Source organism: Pristiophorus japonicus, chromosome 16 (assembly GCF_044704955.1).
Source record: "Pristiophorus japonicus isolate sPriJap1 chromosome 16, sPriJap1.hap1, whole genome shotgun sequence".
NCBI classification, from domain to species: Eukaryota; Metazoa; Chordata; class Chondrichthyes; family Pristiophoridae; genus Pristiophorus; species Pristiophorus japonicus.
In genome coordinates, this window is record NC_091992.1 from 41,686,085 (window position 1) to 41,699,922 (window position 13,838).

Here is a 13,838-nt window from a genome sequence, read left to right on the forward strand (position 1 = left end):
AGATTTGCTGAAACAAAATCAGTCCCTTTTTCAAAGACCACCTTGAAACCTAGCTCCTTCTCTCCATGTCCCTCAGGACCTTCTCGCTCCAGAAATATATCTGATCGTCTCACTAAAGCATTTCATACCACCTGCCTCAATGCCCTTTCCTTGGTGAGTTATTCCCCAGTATTATTCTTTGGGTGAATACGTTCCTCCTTCAGCACTGTGGAACTCTCCCTAAAACCTTCCTGCATCGCCATCGCTCTCCCTCCACCTTCAAAAAGAAACATGTCTTCAATCACTTTTACTAAATCGATGTCTGTTTGCTCCCTTCCTCTTCGCCTTTTGCGAAACCCTGTATAAACGCACATTATTTTTAACCTGGCTTCCTGGTATGTAAATCATTCGCCACAGTGAACAATGCAGAGTGAAACTTTTAACAGTGGTGTTAAGACTTCTCTTACTTTGAGGAGAAAAGCCTGGAGCAATTTTGTTAATTCCCTTCATAATTTCAGATCTTCAATTAGGTCACCTGGAAATCTCCTTTTTCCAAAGAAAACAAGGCCAACTTTTATTTATTTGTTCCTGGGATGTGAGCTTCATGGGCAAGGCCAGCATTTATTGCTCATCCCTAACTTCCCTTGAGAAGATGGTGGTGAGCCTCCTTCTTGAACCGCTGCAGTCCGTGAGGTGAAGGTACTCCCACAGCGCTGTTGGGAAGGGAGTTCCAGGATTTTTGACCCAGTGACGATGAAGGAATGGGGATATATTTCTAAGTCAGGATGGTGTGTGACTTGGAAGGGAACGTGGAGGTGGTGGTGTTCCCATGCGTCTACTGCCCTTGTCCTTCTAGGTGGTAGAGGTCGTGGGTATGGGAGATGCTGTCTAAGAAGCCTTGGCAAGTTGCTGCAGTGCATCTTTTACATGGTACACACTGCAGCCACGGTGCGCCGGTGGTGGAGGGAGTGAATGTTGAAGGTGGTGGATGAGGTGCCAATCAAGTTGACTGCTTCCATAACCTTTCCTCATAACTTAAATTCCTGCTATCCAAATTATGTATGTTGCCCCTCTGTCCCATCTCAAAAGCAACAATATCCTTCCTGTTGAGTGGTTTGAACTGCATATTTGCGATGGAGCTTGATGGGGAATAGGCGGCCAGAGTACAGATAAATATGTATATATTGTAGGTGACTGAAATGAGGGTCACATCCCAATAAACATGTGCAGATGGTATTTAACTGCTACAAACTTGAATAGGTATCTCCTTCCTCTTTGTGATCAGCCTTCAGGCAGTTCAGTAGAGCATTGGTTACTGTTCACTGCCTTCCATTATTTGGGATGGATCCGGCGAGTCTCGACATGGATTCAGACGCGCAGCTATTCTTGCGTTTAATTTCTGTTACAAAGCAAATCCTTCGCAAAATGCAAATGTACAGGTGATGGGGAATGCGTCACAGACAGCTAGTAACTGCTGGGAATACTCTCTGATATTCCTGTGGCATATCCAGTCTGCTAAGTGTTCTGGAGATGTAGCCTTGACTGTGGGTGCCTTTTCCAATAATGTAACAGTGATTAAGTGGGCTACCCGTGAAGTTTATCGATCACAGCTTTCTGAACTTTTCCTCGGCTATTTATCATCCACCTACCAAAAAATTGGCCACTCGTCCGATGAGGGAAACTTACAAGGGCGGTGGTTCCTGTGAGAGCTTGTACAGCAGTACCCTTACACATCAGGTGGTGTTCGCATTCTTGTGGTATTTAGTACCGAGTTTCTCCCCCTTCCCCCTGATTGCTTTACTTCCATGGCTTTTCTCCTCAAAGTACGAGAAGTCTAACACCACTCTTAAAATTTTGTTCACTTAATTGATTTCTGCAAGAGCTGGTTTGACAACATTCAGAGAGAGAGCGGTCCCGAGATGATTTCTAGTAATGCTGCTAGCTGTCTTATGCACATCATGTTGCTGAGCAAGTGTTATACTGTGTGTTGGAATTGCCTCGGTATGTGTTTCAATCAGTAATGATCTCTCCTCTCTCTCTCTCTCTCTCTTTCTCTCTCTCCAGCCAGCCTACGATGTGGGGATCCTAATGACTCTGATTGTTGCTTTCTCGGTTGTTGTCATGATCCTGGCAGTAAGAATCAAGTGCAAGCAGAACCGGAGCCGGGTGAGAGCTGGAGAGTGGACCCTCCGATTTGTAGTTGTCCTGGCTGTTAGTTTCCTGTTGGACCTTAGCCCAGTCATGTAACTTTCATTTTGATTTTCCTCACAGTGGATACTGTTCCTGCACCCAAAGCCTCTCAGGGTTCCGTGTTGCTACTACCATGTGACAATGGCAACTTGTTTCTGTGCTATGCCCCAATACTAGTATTTTATAAATGGAGACTGCAATAATTCCACTGTACATGTCACCAGAGATAACTGCCAGTCTAAATTGTGCTGTTAACACTCTCTGCATCATGGCTACAAAGGCTTTGGACTTGGTGATTACTGGTTGGTGCTTGGAACCTAAGATTTGCTTGTATTTGGCTCTAAGGCTTACCGTGGGACGCAGCATAATTGCAAGCATCTCAAAATCTCTCTGGGGTCTGAGTGGTGCACATTGTACTTCCACTTCTGGGATTTAGTTTCAAATCTGCCCAAGACCAATGCCATCAGGTCTTCCATGGCTGTATGGACCCCATGTGAACTGTTCCTAAAAGCTTCGAATACACATCATAAACTGCCCATACTTGTAGAACAAATTGACAATACTATATTGGCACAGCAGGAGATGCTTTCCTGAGGTTGAGGTTAAAGCAGACCTTTGGAGCAAGATGGTTTTGGTGGGGGGCTTTATTCTACCTCTAACTTGTACCATACCCAACTCTTTTATTTAAAAACAGAAAAGACTGGAAGCACTCAGGAGGTAGTCAGCACCTGTGAAGGGAATTCTTCAGACCTGGAAGATATTGCAGACGAACAGCATTTAGAAAGGAACAGAACAAGGGGAAGGGAAAGATAAAACACAACAGCCACACACACACAGGAAAAGAAATGGAATGACTTGTAAAGTGCTCAGGTGGAGGCATGAAATAAATAAAAGACATATATGAGACTCAGAGTGTGAATAGCTAAGTAGGGGATGGGTAGGTAGCAATGGGAGCAAGCTCCAGTGTCCTAGGAGTGGAAGCAAAAAGCAAGTTGGCCCAAAGGAAGCCGACCAGCCTGCCAGCAGAGTTCTGACTGGAAAAAATCCCTTCCCAAAGTACGAACCTGCTCATTCTTCTCTTCCCTGGAAATATCAATGCTCCCTTCCTGCAGTGCCAGAGAGGAAATGGCAGCTGTAATGAAGGTATGACATTGTTGAAGTCGATATTAAAACCAAAGGGCTGCACTGTGTTTAGTAGAAAGATGAGGTCAGCCAGGAGATCTTCTCCACCGTGGTCGATAGGACACTCAATGAAGCCTGTCCCATTTCCCGCACTCTGCCTCATCCTTTTTCTTCCTCCCCTCCCTGCCATAACTGTGGTTGAGTCCCCTTGTCCTTTTTTCCCACCTCAGCAGCCTCTATATTGAACAGCTCATCTTCCGCTAACATGATCCTGCCATCAAACGTATCTGGGAATGTCAGCTATTGTCACTCCCTCAAATCCAAAGGGTGCAGACTTGAGCAAATCTGGTACACGATTAGTTTAAGCAACCCTCACCAGATCTGGCAGGACCACATCAAGTGCCACTGGGTCTTGCTCTCCTATACCAAAACCGCCCACTACTCCACGATCAATGGCTCCTCAGTCATGTTTCTATGTTAAACGCGGTACTGTCAGTGAGATTCTTAAAAAAGTTATGTACAACTTTGCATGCCGGCGTTCAATTGCCCCTTTCCTTCCCAGGATTCTTTGCAGCAGCAGACGATCAATGCAATCAGCCGGCTCGCGACACGCCGTTACCGATCCCGGTGCCGGGCTCAGGATCATGAACACCAGAGCAGCCCAGATTCTCAGAGCAGCAGCCTGTCAGAGCCGGTGTGTGCTATCTGTCTGGAGGAGTTTGCCGATGGGCAGGTGAGAAGAACTTGTGGCAGATTGCACTGTTCATTTATGGGGATCGAGTACAAATGGATTCCATTGTCCTTTCTTGCAGCAGAAAGGGTTCATCTTCATTGCCATAAAGGGTAAAATGGTTTCATGTCTCATCCCGGTGTCCTTGAATAGATAGTTTGTCCCTAGTTGGTTTTTGATTCTTGTTTATATTGTCTCTGTTTTTATACACTGGGCCCAGACAGACTATTGAGACTGTGCAAACTTCCTTCATTTAGAGGGCAACAGATTGCTGGATTGAAGTCTGGTCACAGAGGTGAAAGTCAGTGATCTCTCACTGTGCTGCCTAGTTTGACCATCGGAGAGTGAGGGAGATCTTCTCCCTGGGCCGGATTAGAGCCTCAGTGATCCCTTCGGCATTCCGTTTCTCTGATTCTGGTTTCACCTGTTGCTTACTATAGAAATACTTGGTGCCGCAACCATCCTGAAGCTGGTTCTGGTAGTTTGGCAAAAGCTTCTCGCTCGTTGTAACGTGTATTTGTGCCATTCTATGAAGTGGCTGACTCCTGTTGCCCCTATGTTTAGTGCTGTGTGCTCACTTATCCTTACGGCTGATTTGTCTTTGTAGGATCTACGGATAATTTCTTGCTTCCATGAATTCCACAAGGAATGTGTGGATCCCTGGCTTCTCCAGCATCGCACCTGCCCCCTCTGCATGTACAACATCATTGGTAGGTGAAAGTTCGGAGTTCACATGTAGCTATTGTTGGGAGAGGTGAATTCCGATTCGGGTTCGATGCTGTGTTAAATAGTGAGGGACGGGAATGGCTGGGGTAAAACAATCTGATTTATATTGTAATACAAGTGAAGTGGTATATATACCTCTGAAAGCAGTGACTTCTGGTGACAGACTACCTGCTGCAGAGACGGTTCATTTCACTGTCTCGAGGGAAAAGCAAATATAAATATCTGGTGCCAGCAGGGCTGTTGTTTCATTCTGGGCTGTACTCGGGCAATGATTCTCACCTTGCTGGGCAGCAGGACTTTCCCATAGCATGAGAGCCAGATCTGTGGCCGGAGTCAGCAAAACATGCTGGCAATTTTAGAACAATTGAATGGGTAAAATTTGCCATTTTCCAGTTGTCCAGTGCTGCAGCCAGTGTCCAAAATTTTCCCCACTCTCGAATAAAACCGGAGAGAATTCAGAAAAGAAGCAGTGACATCCATTAGCTCTGTTCTTGGACTCTTAAGGGAATCCAGAGATATGGGAATCGGGCAGGGAAAGTGCAGTTGCGGGTCGACCATGATCTTATTGAGTCGGTTCGAGGGACCGTATGGCCTACTCCTGCTTCTATTGTTCTTCCAGTTGAGGGATTGTGCTTGAAATTACAAATGAATAAACACTAAACCAAGTCCAGGTTTACAGCTCTGGTTGGTTGCAGGCTGCACAGTCCTATCTCCAAGGGGGCCAAACCAAGCTATCTGCGTGCATAGAGTCGGAATGTGTGCTGTATCTTGTTCAGTTATAACGGGAGACGAGAGCTGAGTGCTAATTAGACTCGGTTCGCAGCCTGGTCACATTCCGCTGTGCGATGCTCTCTGTAAAGCTGTATTGGCCTATGGGCCTTATGAATGTGATTAGAGATCGATAGAAATGTTCAGCCTTAATAGTCACTTTGCTCCATTGCTCCCTCTTATTTTCAGAAGGAAGTTCATCTACTGCACAACAGGAAGTCCATGACCGAGCCACTCCAGCTGCTCAACTAAACCAGCGTATCCATTTGCTCAGGCGATACCCTGGCCACGCCCACCTTCACAGGCCAAACACTGCCGTTCCTGCCAGGGCTCCTCATTTGAACAATTCCAGGACTCCGGGAATGCAGATTGCTCCCCCAGGCCATTACTTTGTTACTCCGGAAGTCTACCGCGTCGGGTTTAACACCATGAGATATGTGGCCACGAGGCCACAGCAGTCTTCAGTCTTGCACAGGTGCAACTATCGCCGTGGTGATGTCCAAGGGGTTTTCTATGAGCACCACAGACCTTTTACTGTTCGAAAAGGTCCACCCTGGCCAGACCAAACCCTTCATCGGCCTTGTCTGCATAAAGCTCCCTGCAGGCAACAGCAACTTTCTGCCTGCAGTGCACCACTATCTTCACATAATTTAAAGCCTAACTGTGCTCCTGCACACTCTCAGATCACCAGCAACCATGACAACCACAGCTGCTCAGGGGACAGTTTTGGTATCAACTGTTCTGTGCGCAGTGGCTACCTGGCAGACAGCCCAGGTAGTGACTCCAGCTCGGGGCCTTGCCACTGCTCCTCCAGCGATTCAACACTGGACTGCACGGACATCAGTAATCATTGTATTTATGGAAGCCAGTCAACTTTCCGCAGTTCTCTGAGCAGTGAGTATGATCCTCATGTGTACTGCGGGGGAAGTGGGGAGAGTATGAAGGGTTCGTCCTCTGAAGAGCAGAGACCCATGTCATTGGACTCGGCCAGTGGTCCTCAGGAAGACCACGTGCTTAGCCACACTCACTACCACCATCATCGGCATCATCACTACAACGATGCTCGCCCGAGTCCTAAAGGAGAGCACTGTACGAGCCCTGGCAGGAGCCTATCACAGCAGCAGGAAAGCGAGCCGCTGGAGGAGTTGATGAGCGACTCTCAGCACTGCCAGCACCAGCCAGAGTACAGCTGTCAATCCCAGTACGCCCCTCACCCTGTCCAGTGTCACTGCGTGGAGCGGCACCTGTTGCTTCCCCCTGGACTCTGCCTTCCTGAAACCTCGCTGCAGAATGTGGATGTGGAGAGGGGTGAGAACGGGGCAATCTGTGCCAAACCTGATCAAGTGCCTTCAGAAAATAAACCCAATCGGACCAGCAACAGGAGGAGGCGGCGGCGGAGGAAAAGAAGCTTCCAGCTGGATCAGCCAGTGGTTTACTTCCATCAGGACTGCGATGCCCTGGAAGACTGTCGAGTGCACATTCACTACGGGAACAGTGGGGGGTCGTGCCATCCTCCAGATATCCAGCCATCAGTGCCAATCCCTTTAATCCTCAATAGTGAAGTCTCCAATGAGTGGCGTTTCCCATTCTGTGAGTGTCCAAGCCCCCTCTGTCAGCAACGACTGTATCGGGTTGGTTCTGAGCCGCAGTTGGCCGGGGAGCAGCACGTAAACAACAAGGATCAAGGCCAGTCATTTCAAGGTGGCTGTACTGAAGGATGCTGTGATGGAGAGCCAGTGCCAAATGAGTCCTACTGCCAGGCAATCCCCAGCAATCCAGGTAGGTCGCAACGCACCGGTTTTTCAGAAAGTCGGAAAGATTTTTGATGTGCAAAAGAAATAGATTTTTGTCTGTATTGAATTTTTAACTTTTATTTTTAATGCTGGAAACAGCCTGGGATGGATAATGGCCCACACTGGGTATTTCAAAGGGAAAGCCATGAGCTCAGATCAGAGTGTAGTAGTTTCAACGTGGTGCTGAGGAAAACGCAGTAAGGAGTCTAAGGCGCTAATTGTATTAAATGGCTGCAGGGGATTTCGGGTTCCGTGGCAAGCGTCCTATGCCATCGTCAGTGATTGGCTATGCATCCAATATTGATGAGGGAAATACAACCTTTTGTAATTGGATTTTATCCCTTTCAAAGTCAGTGGATTGTATTTCTGTGAGGAGTCTGAGGGAGAGATTCCTGCAGAGGTCAGGTGGACTGCGTGCTTAAAAAGCCAGCAGAATAGCTGTGTGTTTAATTAAAAACAGAAAATGCTGGAAATCTCAGCTGGTCAAACAGCATCCGTGGAGAGAAAGCAAGTTGACGTTTCAGGTCTGTGACCTTGCCTCAGACTGGAAAAGTTTGAGATGTAACAGATTCCTAAGGAAGTGCAGGGGCAGTGATGCGGTGGGGGGAGGCGGGTGTGGAAGGCAGGAGAGATTAAGAGACAAAAGAGACGGTGGTCAAAAATGAGATGGTAATGGAGCAAGTTATGAAACAAAAGATGAGTCGAGATGGGGTGTGAATGGCAGAATCATCACCAGCTGCCCTGGGGAAGAGAAAAAAAATAAGATGGGTGTTTTTTTTAAAAAAAATGGAAATAAATGTGGGTAGAGGTTATGGTCTGAAATTGTTAAACTCGATGTTGAGTCTGGAAGGCTGTAAAGTGCCTAAACAAAAGATGAGGTGCTGTTCCTCAAGCTTGCGTTGAGCTTCATTGGAACAGTGTGGGAGGCCGAGGATGGAGAGATCAGAGTGGGGGTGGAGCGGAAAATTATAGATGATTCCACCATTCACGCCCCATCCAGACTCATCTTTTGTTTCTCAACTTGTCCCATTACCATCTCATTTTTGCCCATCATCCCTTTTGTCTCTCTAATCTCCCCTGCCTCCCGCCCTATCACAGACCTTCCCTTTCGTTCTCTCCTTCCCTCCCCCTTTCACTGCTCCAGCACTTCCTTAAGATTCTGTCACAGCTCGAACTTTTCCAGTTCTGACGAAAAGTCACAGCCCTGAAACGTTAACTCTGTTTCTCTCTACAGATGCTGCTTGACCCGCTGAGATTTCTGTTTTATTTCAGATTCCAGCATCCGCAGTACTTTGCTTTTGTAGCTGTGTGTTTAAGACTGTGCAGTTTTGAAACCTCAGCATGTCTCCCAGTGAGCTTCAGTTAAAGTCAGTGTACGGAAAGTAAGTAAGTGACATTCTGTTATTTTAATGTCTCTATTTTACATTTATACTGTTTATTTCCCCGATTTATGCTGCTTTACTTCATTTTGAAACTTGTTTTGCGGATCCTCAAGGGCATACCGAGGATTTTAGAAAGACCTTTGAATAAAAGTGGAATTGGTAACAGGAGAGTATGGTTGTCGGAATGTAGTCAAATCAACTGTTCTGTTAAGCTGCTCTGTTACTGGGATATCGAAACGGCAAATCTCCATCTCGCTTCATGACTTAAAATCAGAGAAGTAGATACAGGGAGAGGAGATTTAAAATCAGCAGCAGCTTGAACTGGACTTGGCTAGTTAAATATCAGTGCACTAGAGGAGCAGAATTTTGCCCCTACTTGTGTTGGGGTTTGTGGAACTGTGGGTACACACTTGCTAATCTGTGTTACAACCTATCTACAGGATAGAACTAGTAGTACAGCTAAACATACAGCTTTGGTATCACCATATAGAATGATAGCTTTAAGTCAATCTGACACCATCCGTTCTGGTATTTTCTACATCCAAGCTAGTTCCTACCTACTGTCCAGTTGCACAGGTCAGAAACTTGACCACCCTTCACTGTAGGTGTAAGAGTGCTACAGGAAGTGCGTTTAGTCAATCTCACCCAGTTCTTAGTGGCCACAGGCCCAGAGGGGAATAATTGCCCGTTTTTCAGTATCAGTTAGCACTGAATTGATCTTACTCTGATACTGATGTGGGAAATAGAATCATGTCATGTTGGTGAAGTAGAGGGAGATTTCCTCCATTTAACCTGTGCTAAATCCACCTGGGAATGTTTAATGGGTCAATGTAGAGGGAGCTTTCCCCTCTCTCTAACCTGTGCTGTTGCTGACCTGGATGCAGTTTATGTTGACACTGAGTCCTTGAAATGCTAAGGGCTAGAATTTCGGCGACTTTGCGACCGGGTTTTTGCTGCGATTTGATCCTCCGCGGTGAAAACCCGATCGGCGGGATCCTCGGGCACCTTTTTGCGGCGGCGATTCCATGAACCGCCAAGCAGATGTGCACCGACGTGAAACAACGTGGTTTGCGTTATCGTCGTACTTTCGGCACTCTCTGCCACGCCCAAAATATCGACAGGGTCAAACCTGTCGATGCAGCCCTGCCAGCAGCGGTAAGTATGAAGATCTGCAAAAAAGGTAAGTTAAAGTTGTTATTTTTTAATTATTTTTCAACGATTTAGTAGGTAAGGATTTTATGAATGTTTTGTGAATGTTTTTTGCAATTTCTTTTGTTTTTTTTCCCCCTCCCAAGGCCTCGCTCGCAGCGCTACCAACCTAAAGTTGCCAAAACTCGCGGTTCCGCCACAAATCCTCGTGCAACGCTGAGTTTACCGAAGTAAAGACCAAAATTTAGGCATAAAAATGGTAACGCAGCGAAAATGGTAATTTTGGCGTAAAACTAGCGTTTTCACCGACAACAGAAAATCTAGTCCCAAGTGTTTAATCTCCCAGCACTGGTATCCCTCATCAAAATGAACAGAAAATTCACACAAAACACGTTACAAAAATAATTCGCTGCACCCTCCCTTAGATTACATTTTCCAACATTACAACAGTGACTACTTCAAAAGTGCTTCATTGACTGTAAAGCGTCTTGGGATGTCTGTTTTTATTTTGGGGGGTGGGTGGTGGTGTGTGGTATGAATTGGAGTATGTGTGTGATGCCAAGCCAGAAATGCCATGATTGGAGCCCCCAAGAAGTCGAGTCAGAGTGTAACACTGCCGTACAACAATCCCCAAGTTTGATTCTGGGTCATTGCTTGGGACAACTGTTTTCTTCTGGAGTGTTGAGGTGCTACAGTTTGCCTGCAAGGCCCTGAGGGAGGTAGAGTTCCTGCCCCTGCTGATGTCCTCCATGACGGTTGACACCCACTGCCTAGAATCACACATGACGAATGTCCACTTGGGGAAGTGCTGAAGGGCTTCTGTCACCTGGGACTGTACTTCAGTTAGACATTGCCTTGGGGAGGGGCAGGGGGCAGGGACTGCTCTGTCTCTGAGAGGGTGTGTGAGGGCCACTGATACCACCACTATCATGTAAATATTGACGTAGTGCAAATGATTAACTTGTCTGTTTATTAATCTCGGATGACCGTGGTATCACAGTTAGGATGTAGAGCGGTTGTTTAACCATCAGAAGCACCAGCACGCTTGGAGTGCAGTGACTGATCCACTTTGTCCTGCAGCTTCTCAAATTAGATTTCACCTTTTTAAAAGGCAGTGCTTCTTTTAAAGTCAGGACTTACCTGGGGTTCCAGCACCACTGAAGAATATGTCCGTGTTACAAATTTCTGATCCGTGCTTCCGTGCTAGATATTCTCTTGGGTTCAGAATCACTGGTCACTCCAATAAGCCAATTCTGCATTCCCATTGATCAGGAGTATACATCTACTGCCCAATATCTAGTTTATATGACCCAGGGGCCAGATTCTTCTCCGCTGCTTGCAAGGGAAAGCAAGATTGGAGCCAAATTTTAGTGACTGCTATAAAACAGAAAAGGATTTACAGGCTGTTGGCTCATATTGTATCATTGTATGTACTGCATGCTCCATTTGCCCGATCTTCGGGAAGACCAACTGCTGAGCACGCTAACTCTCCTGATTTTATCACCATTCCAAACTGCTGCAGAAGGTTCAAACTTCACTCGGTGAGAGAGAAAGCCAAAGTTTCTGCCCTTCCTCCAGCTCTTTGCCTCACTGAGTTGCCAATCAAAAATACCATCTTGTATCAGAAACCTCTCTCTTCTGCCCCACCGTGCAGGGGCCACGGAAACTGCATTGACTGACTGGCTAGGACCCCAGCTGTGCTCAGTGAATGGAACCAAGCCACAGTATAGGTGTGACTTGTTGAAGTGCTAAGGACCCCCACCATTTTCTCGAACTGATTTGGTATTGAGAGTCTACACACAACTGTTAACTAAATTTAGTATACCAACTAAAAGTCCGAATTAAAATCCTGAATATCTTGTGTGTTCCTGGGGTTAACTGTGTGAATTGAATTGAATTTTATAGCAATAGTATAATATAAATGATGATATAAATTATAAATTAATATTAAATTATATAATACTATTTATAGTATAATATAAATTAATAATAAATAAATAATATAAATTAGGCCGAATAGGCAAAAACAATGAAACTTGATAGTCTATTCTCTCAAAACATATTGTACCCTTTGGCTTATTCTGACTGTTGCATAAATTTACACACCTCAATCGTAGTGATGGCCTCAAGCAACTGTGCAGCCCCCGTGCAGTTGACTGGAAGCTGTGGTGCTCCTCTGCAGAGTAAGGACACATCTTTGCTCTGAGAAGACTGAAGTTCAATTACAGAACATACACTTAAAATCCTTAAGGAGCGTCTTAACGAAGAGACAGAGCAAGAGAGGCGGAGAATTTTAGGGAGGTAATTCCCAGTCGGCTGAGAGCACGGTCGCTAATGGTAGAGCGATGAAAATCGGGGATGCACAAAAGGGGAGAGTTGGAGGATTACAGAAGTCTCGGAGGGTTGGATGAGCAAGTCTTTTCGGTCTACTGGTTGTCGGAGTCCTGCATGAAGGGAGGTTGAGCAGTCTCAGTCCAATTCCTAGTGTAGAAGAACTGCTACAGTCAGGGTGCTCTTATGTTGGGGCAGTGTGGTGGGATCTTTATTTGTATTTAACTCTGCTGTACCTTACCCGGAGCACTTGGTGTTGACACTATATTTGACATTGCTAGTTCTCCATTCATCAGCAAAATATTCCCCAAATAAGATTTAAACATTTCTGTTTTAGCATGGTGATTATACTCCAAGTCAAGAAAGATGTCTGTGCAGAATGCAGCCTTTACTGGGTATTGCTGGTTGGATATCTGTTTCTCTTGGGAAGCTGTCTCGTCATATTTACAGGGTTGTTTCTGGCATTGTAGTTCGTGACTCTTCAGCTCAGGACACACATTGTCCATGTTCCTAGATACTTATGATTGTCAACTCAACTGAACAGAGCCATTCCTTAGTTACACTACCTGTAATACACTGAAGGGTTTTCAAAATGCCTGATTTTTTTTTTTCCTGTCCAACCAGGTTCTGAATCAAATGTGGAAGAGATCGGTGAAGAAGCCGTGTAGCTGATGGGATAAAGAAAGCCATGGGCAGGACAGGAGGCAAGTCTGAAGAAGCCGTGTAGCTGGCGGGATGAAGGTCACAAGAGTGAAGAAGTCGTGAAGCTAGGAGGATGATGGTCGCAGGAGTGAAGAAGCCATATAGTTGGTGAGATGAGGGGACAGATGTGAAGAAGTGTAGCTGAGGTGTTGAGGGACAGAAGTGAAGAAGCAGTGTAGCTAGTGAGATGGGTTCAGATGACAGAATGAGGGGGAAGGTTTAAAGTAGCTGTGTAGCTACAAGACAAAGAACAAATTATTTCAAAGGTTTGAAATACTCAATCCAGGAGCATGAATCTTCAGAAGCAGCTCTTCATGACATTGGTGCTTGTAATTCATTACCAACTATCTACTTCACCAGAGACATGAGGGTATCTATAGCCTTCCAATAGTTTGGAGACTTGCAAGGGCTTTTTGAAGGGACTATTCCGAGTCATCTTTGTCTTCCAGAGCAGCCCAAGGTCTTGTGGACTTCCAGCACTTGTGACCAGACCCTGACTGTCAGATAGTAGAAGCACTTAAAGACAAATGTAGCCTTACAGGGCCTTGTATTTACCAGGGCTCCTCAGTATATTTTGGGTACTTTGTATTAAGAAAAAAGCTTTTTAAAGTGTTGTATTATATTTGTATAGAAAGACATTTCATTATGGTAATATGTTCTTAATATATTTATTTACTAATATATTTATCCTCTACCAGGGTGTGTAATGTAAAGTGCCTTATAAATGATCAGTGCTGTCACTAACCTGATGGTCTGGCCCTATACAGATTATGCTCAAATAAATTATTTTCAATTACAAAGATTGTTGAATTGGTTTTGTTTATCATGACTCTAGCTGAAATGCCAGATTTCTGGGATAATACCCATGCACAAGACTGGGCTTGAGGTCTTTAGGCTTACAATCCATTGGAAATAGATGACTTAGTAGTACATAGATACTGAAGAGCTAACTGGAATTCCGTTTAT

General features: G+C 45.5%; 1 protein-coding gene across 2 annotated transcripts in view; it reads left to right on the forward strand.

The window, feature by feature from the left end:
• LOC139227023 (E3 ubiquitin-protein ligase RNF43) overlaps window positions 1–13,632 on the forward strand; it is a 204,326-nt gene extending 190,694 nt beyond the window's left edge. For both annotated transcript variants that reach the window (XM_070858112.1, XM_070858113.1), the window contains exons 5-9: window positions 2,044–2,145; window positions 3,854–4,024; window positions 4,629–4,731; window positions 5,705–7,294; window positions 12,795–13,632. In XM_070858112.1, coding sequence (XP_070714213.1) covers window positions 2,044–2,145; window positions 3,854–4,024; window positions 4,629–4,731; window positions 5,705–7,294; window positions 12,795–12,838 — 2,010 coding nt within the window. In that variant the 3' untranslated portion in view covers window positions 12,839–13,632. The remainder of the gene's footprint in view (window positions 1–2,043; window positions 2,146–3,853; window positions 4,025–4,628; window positions 4,732–5,704; window positions 7,295–12,794) is intronic.
• Window positions 13,633–13,838: the final 206 nt, after the last annotated feature.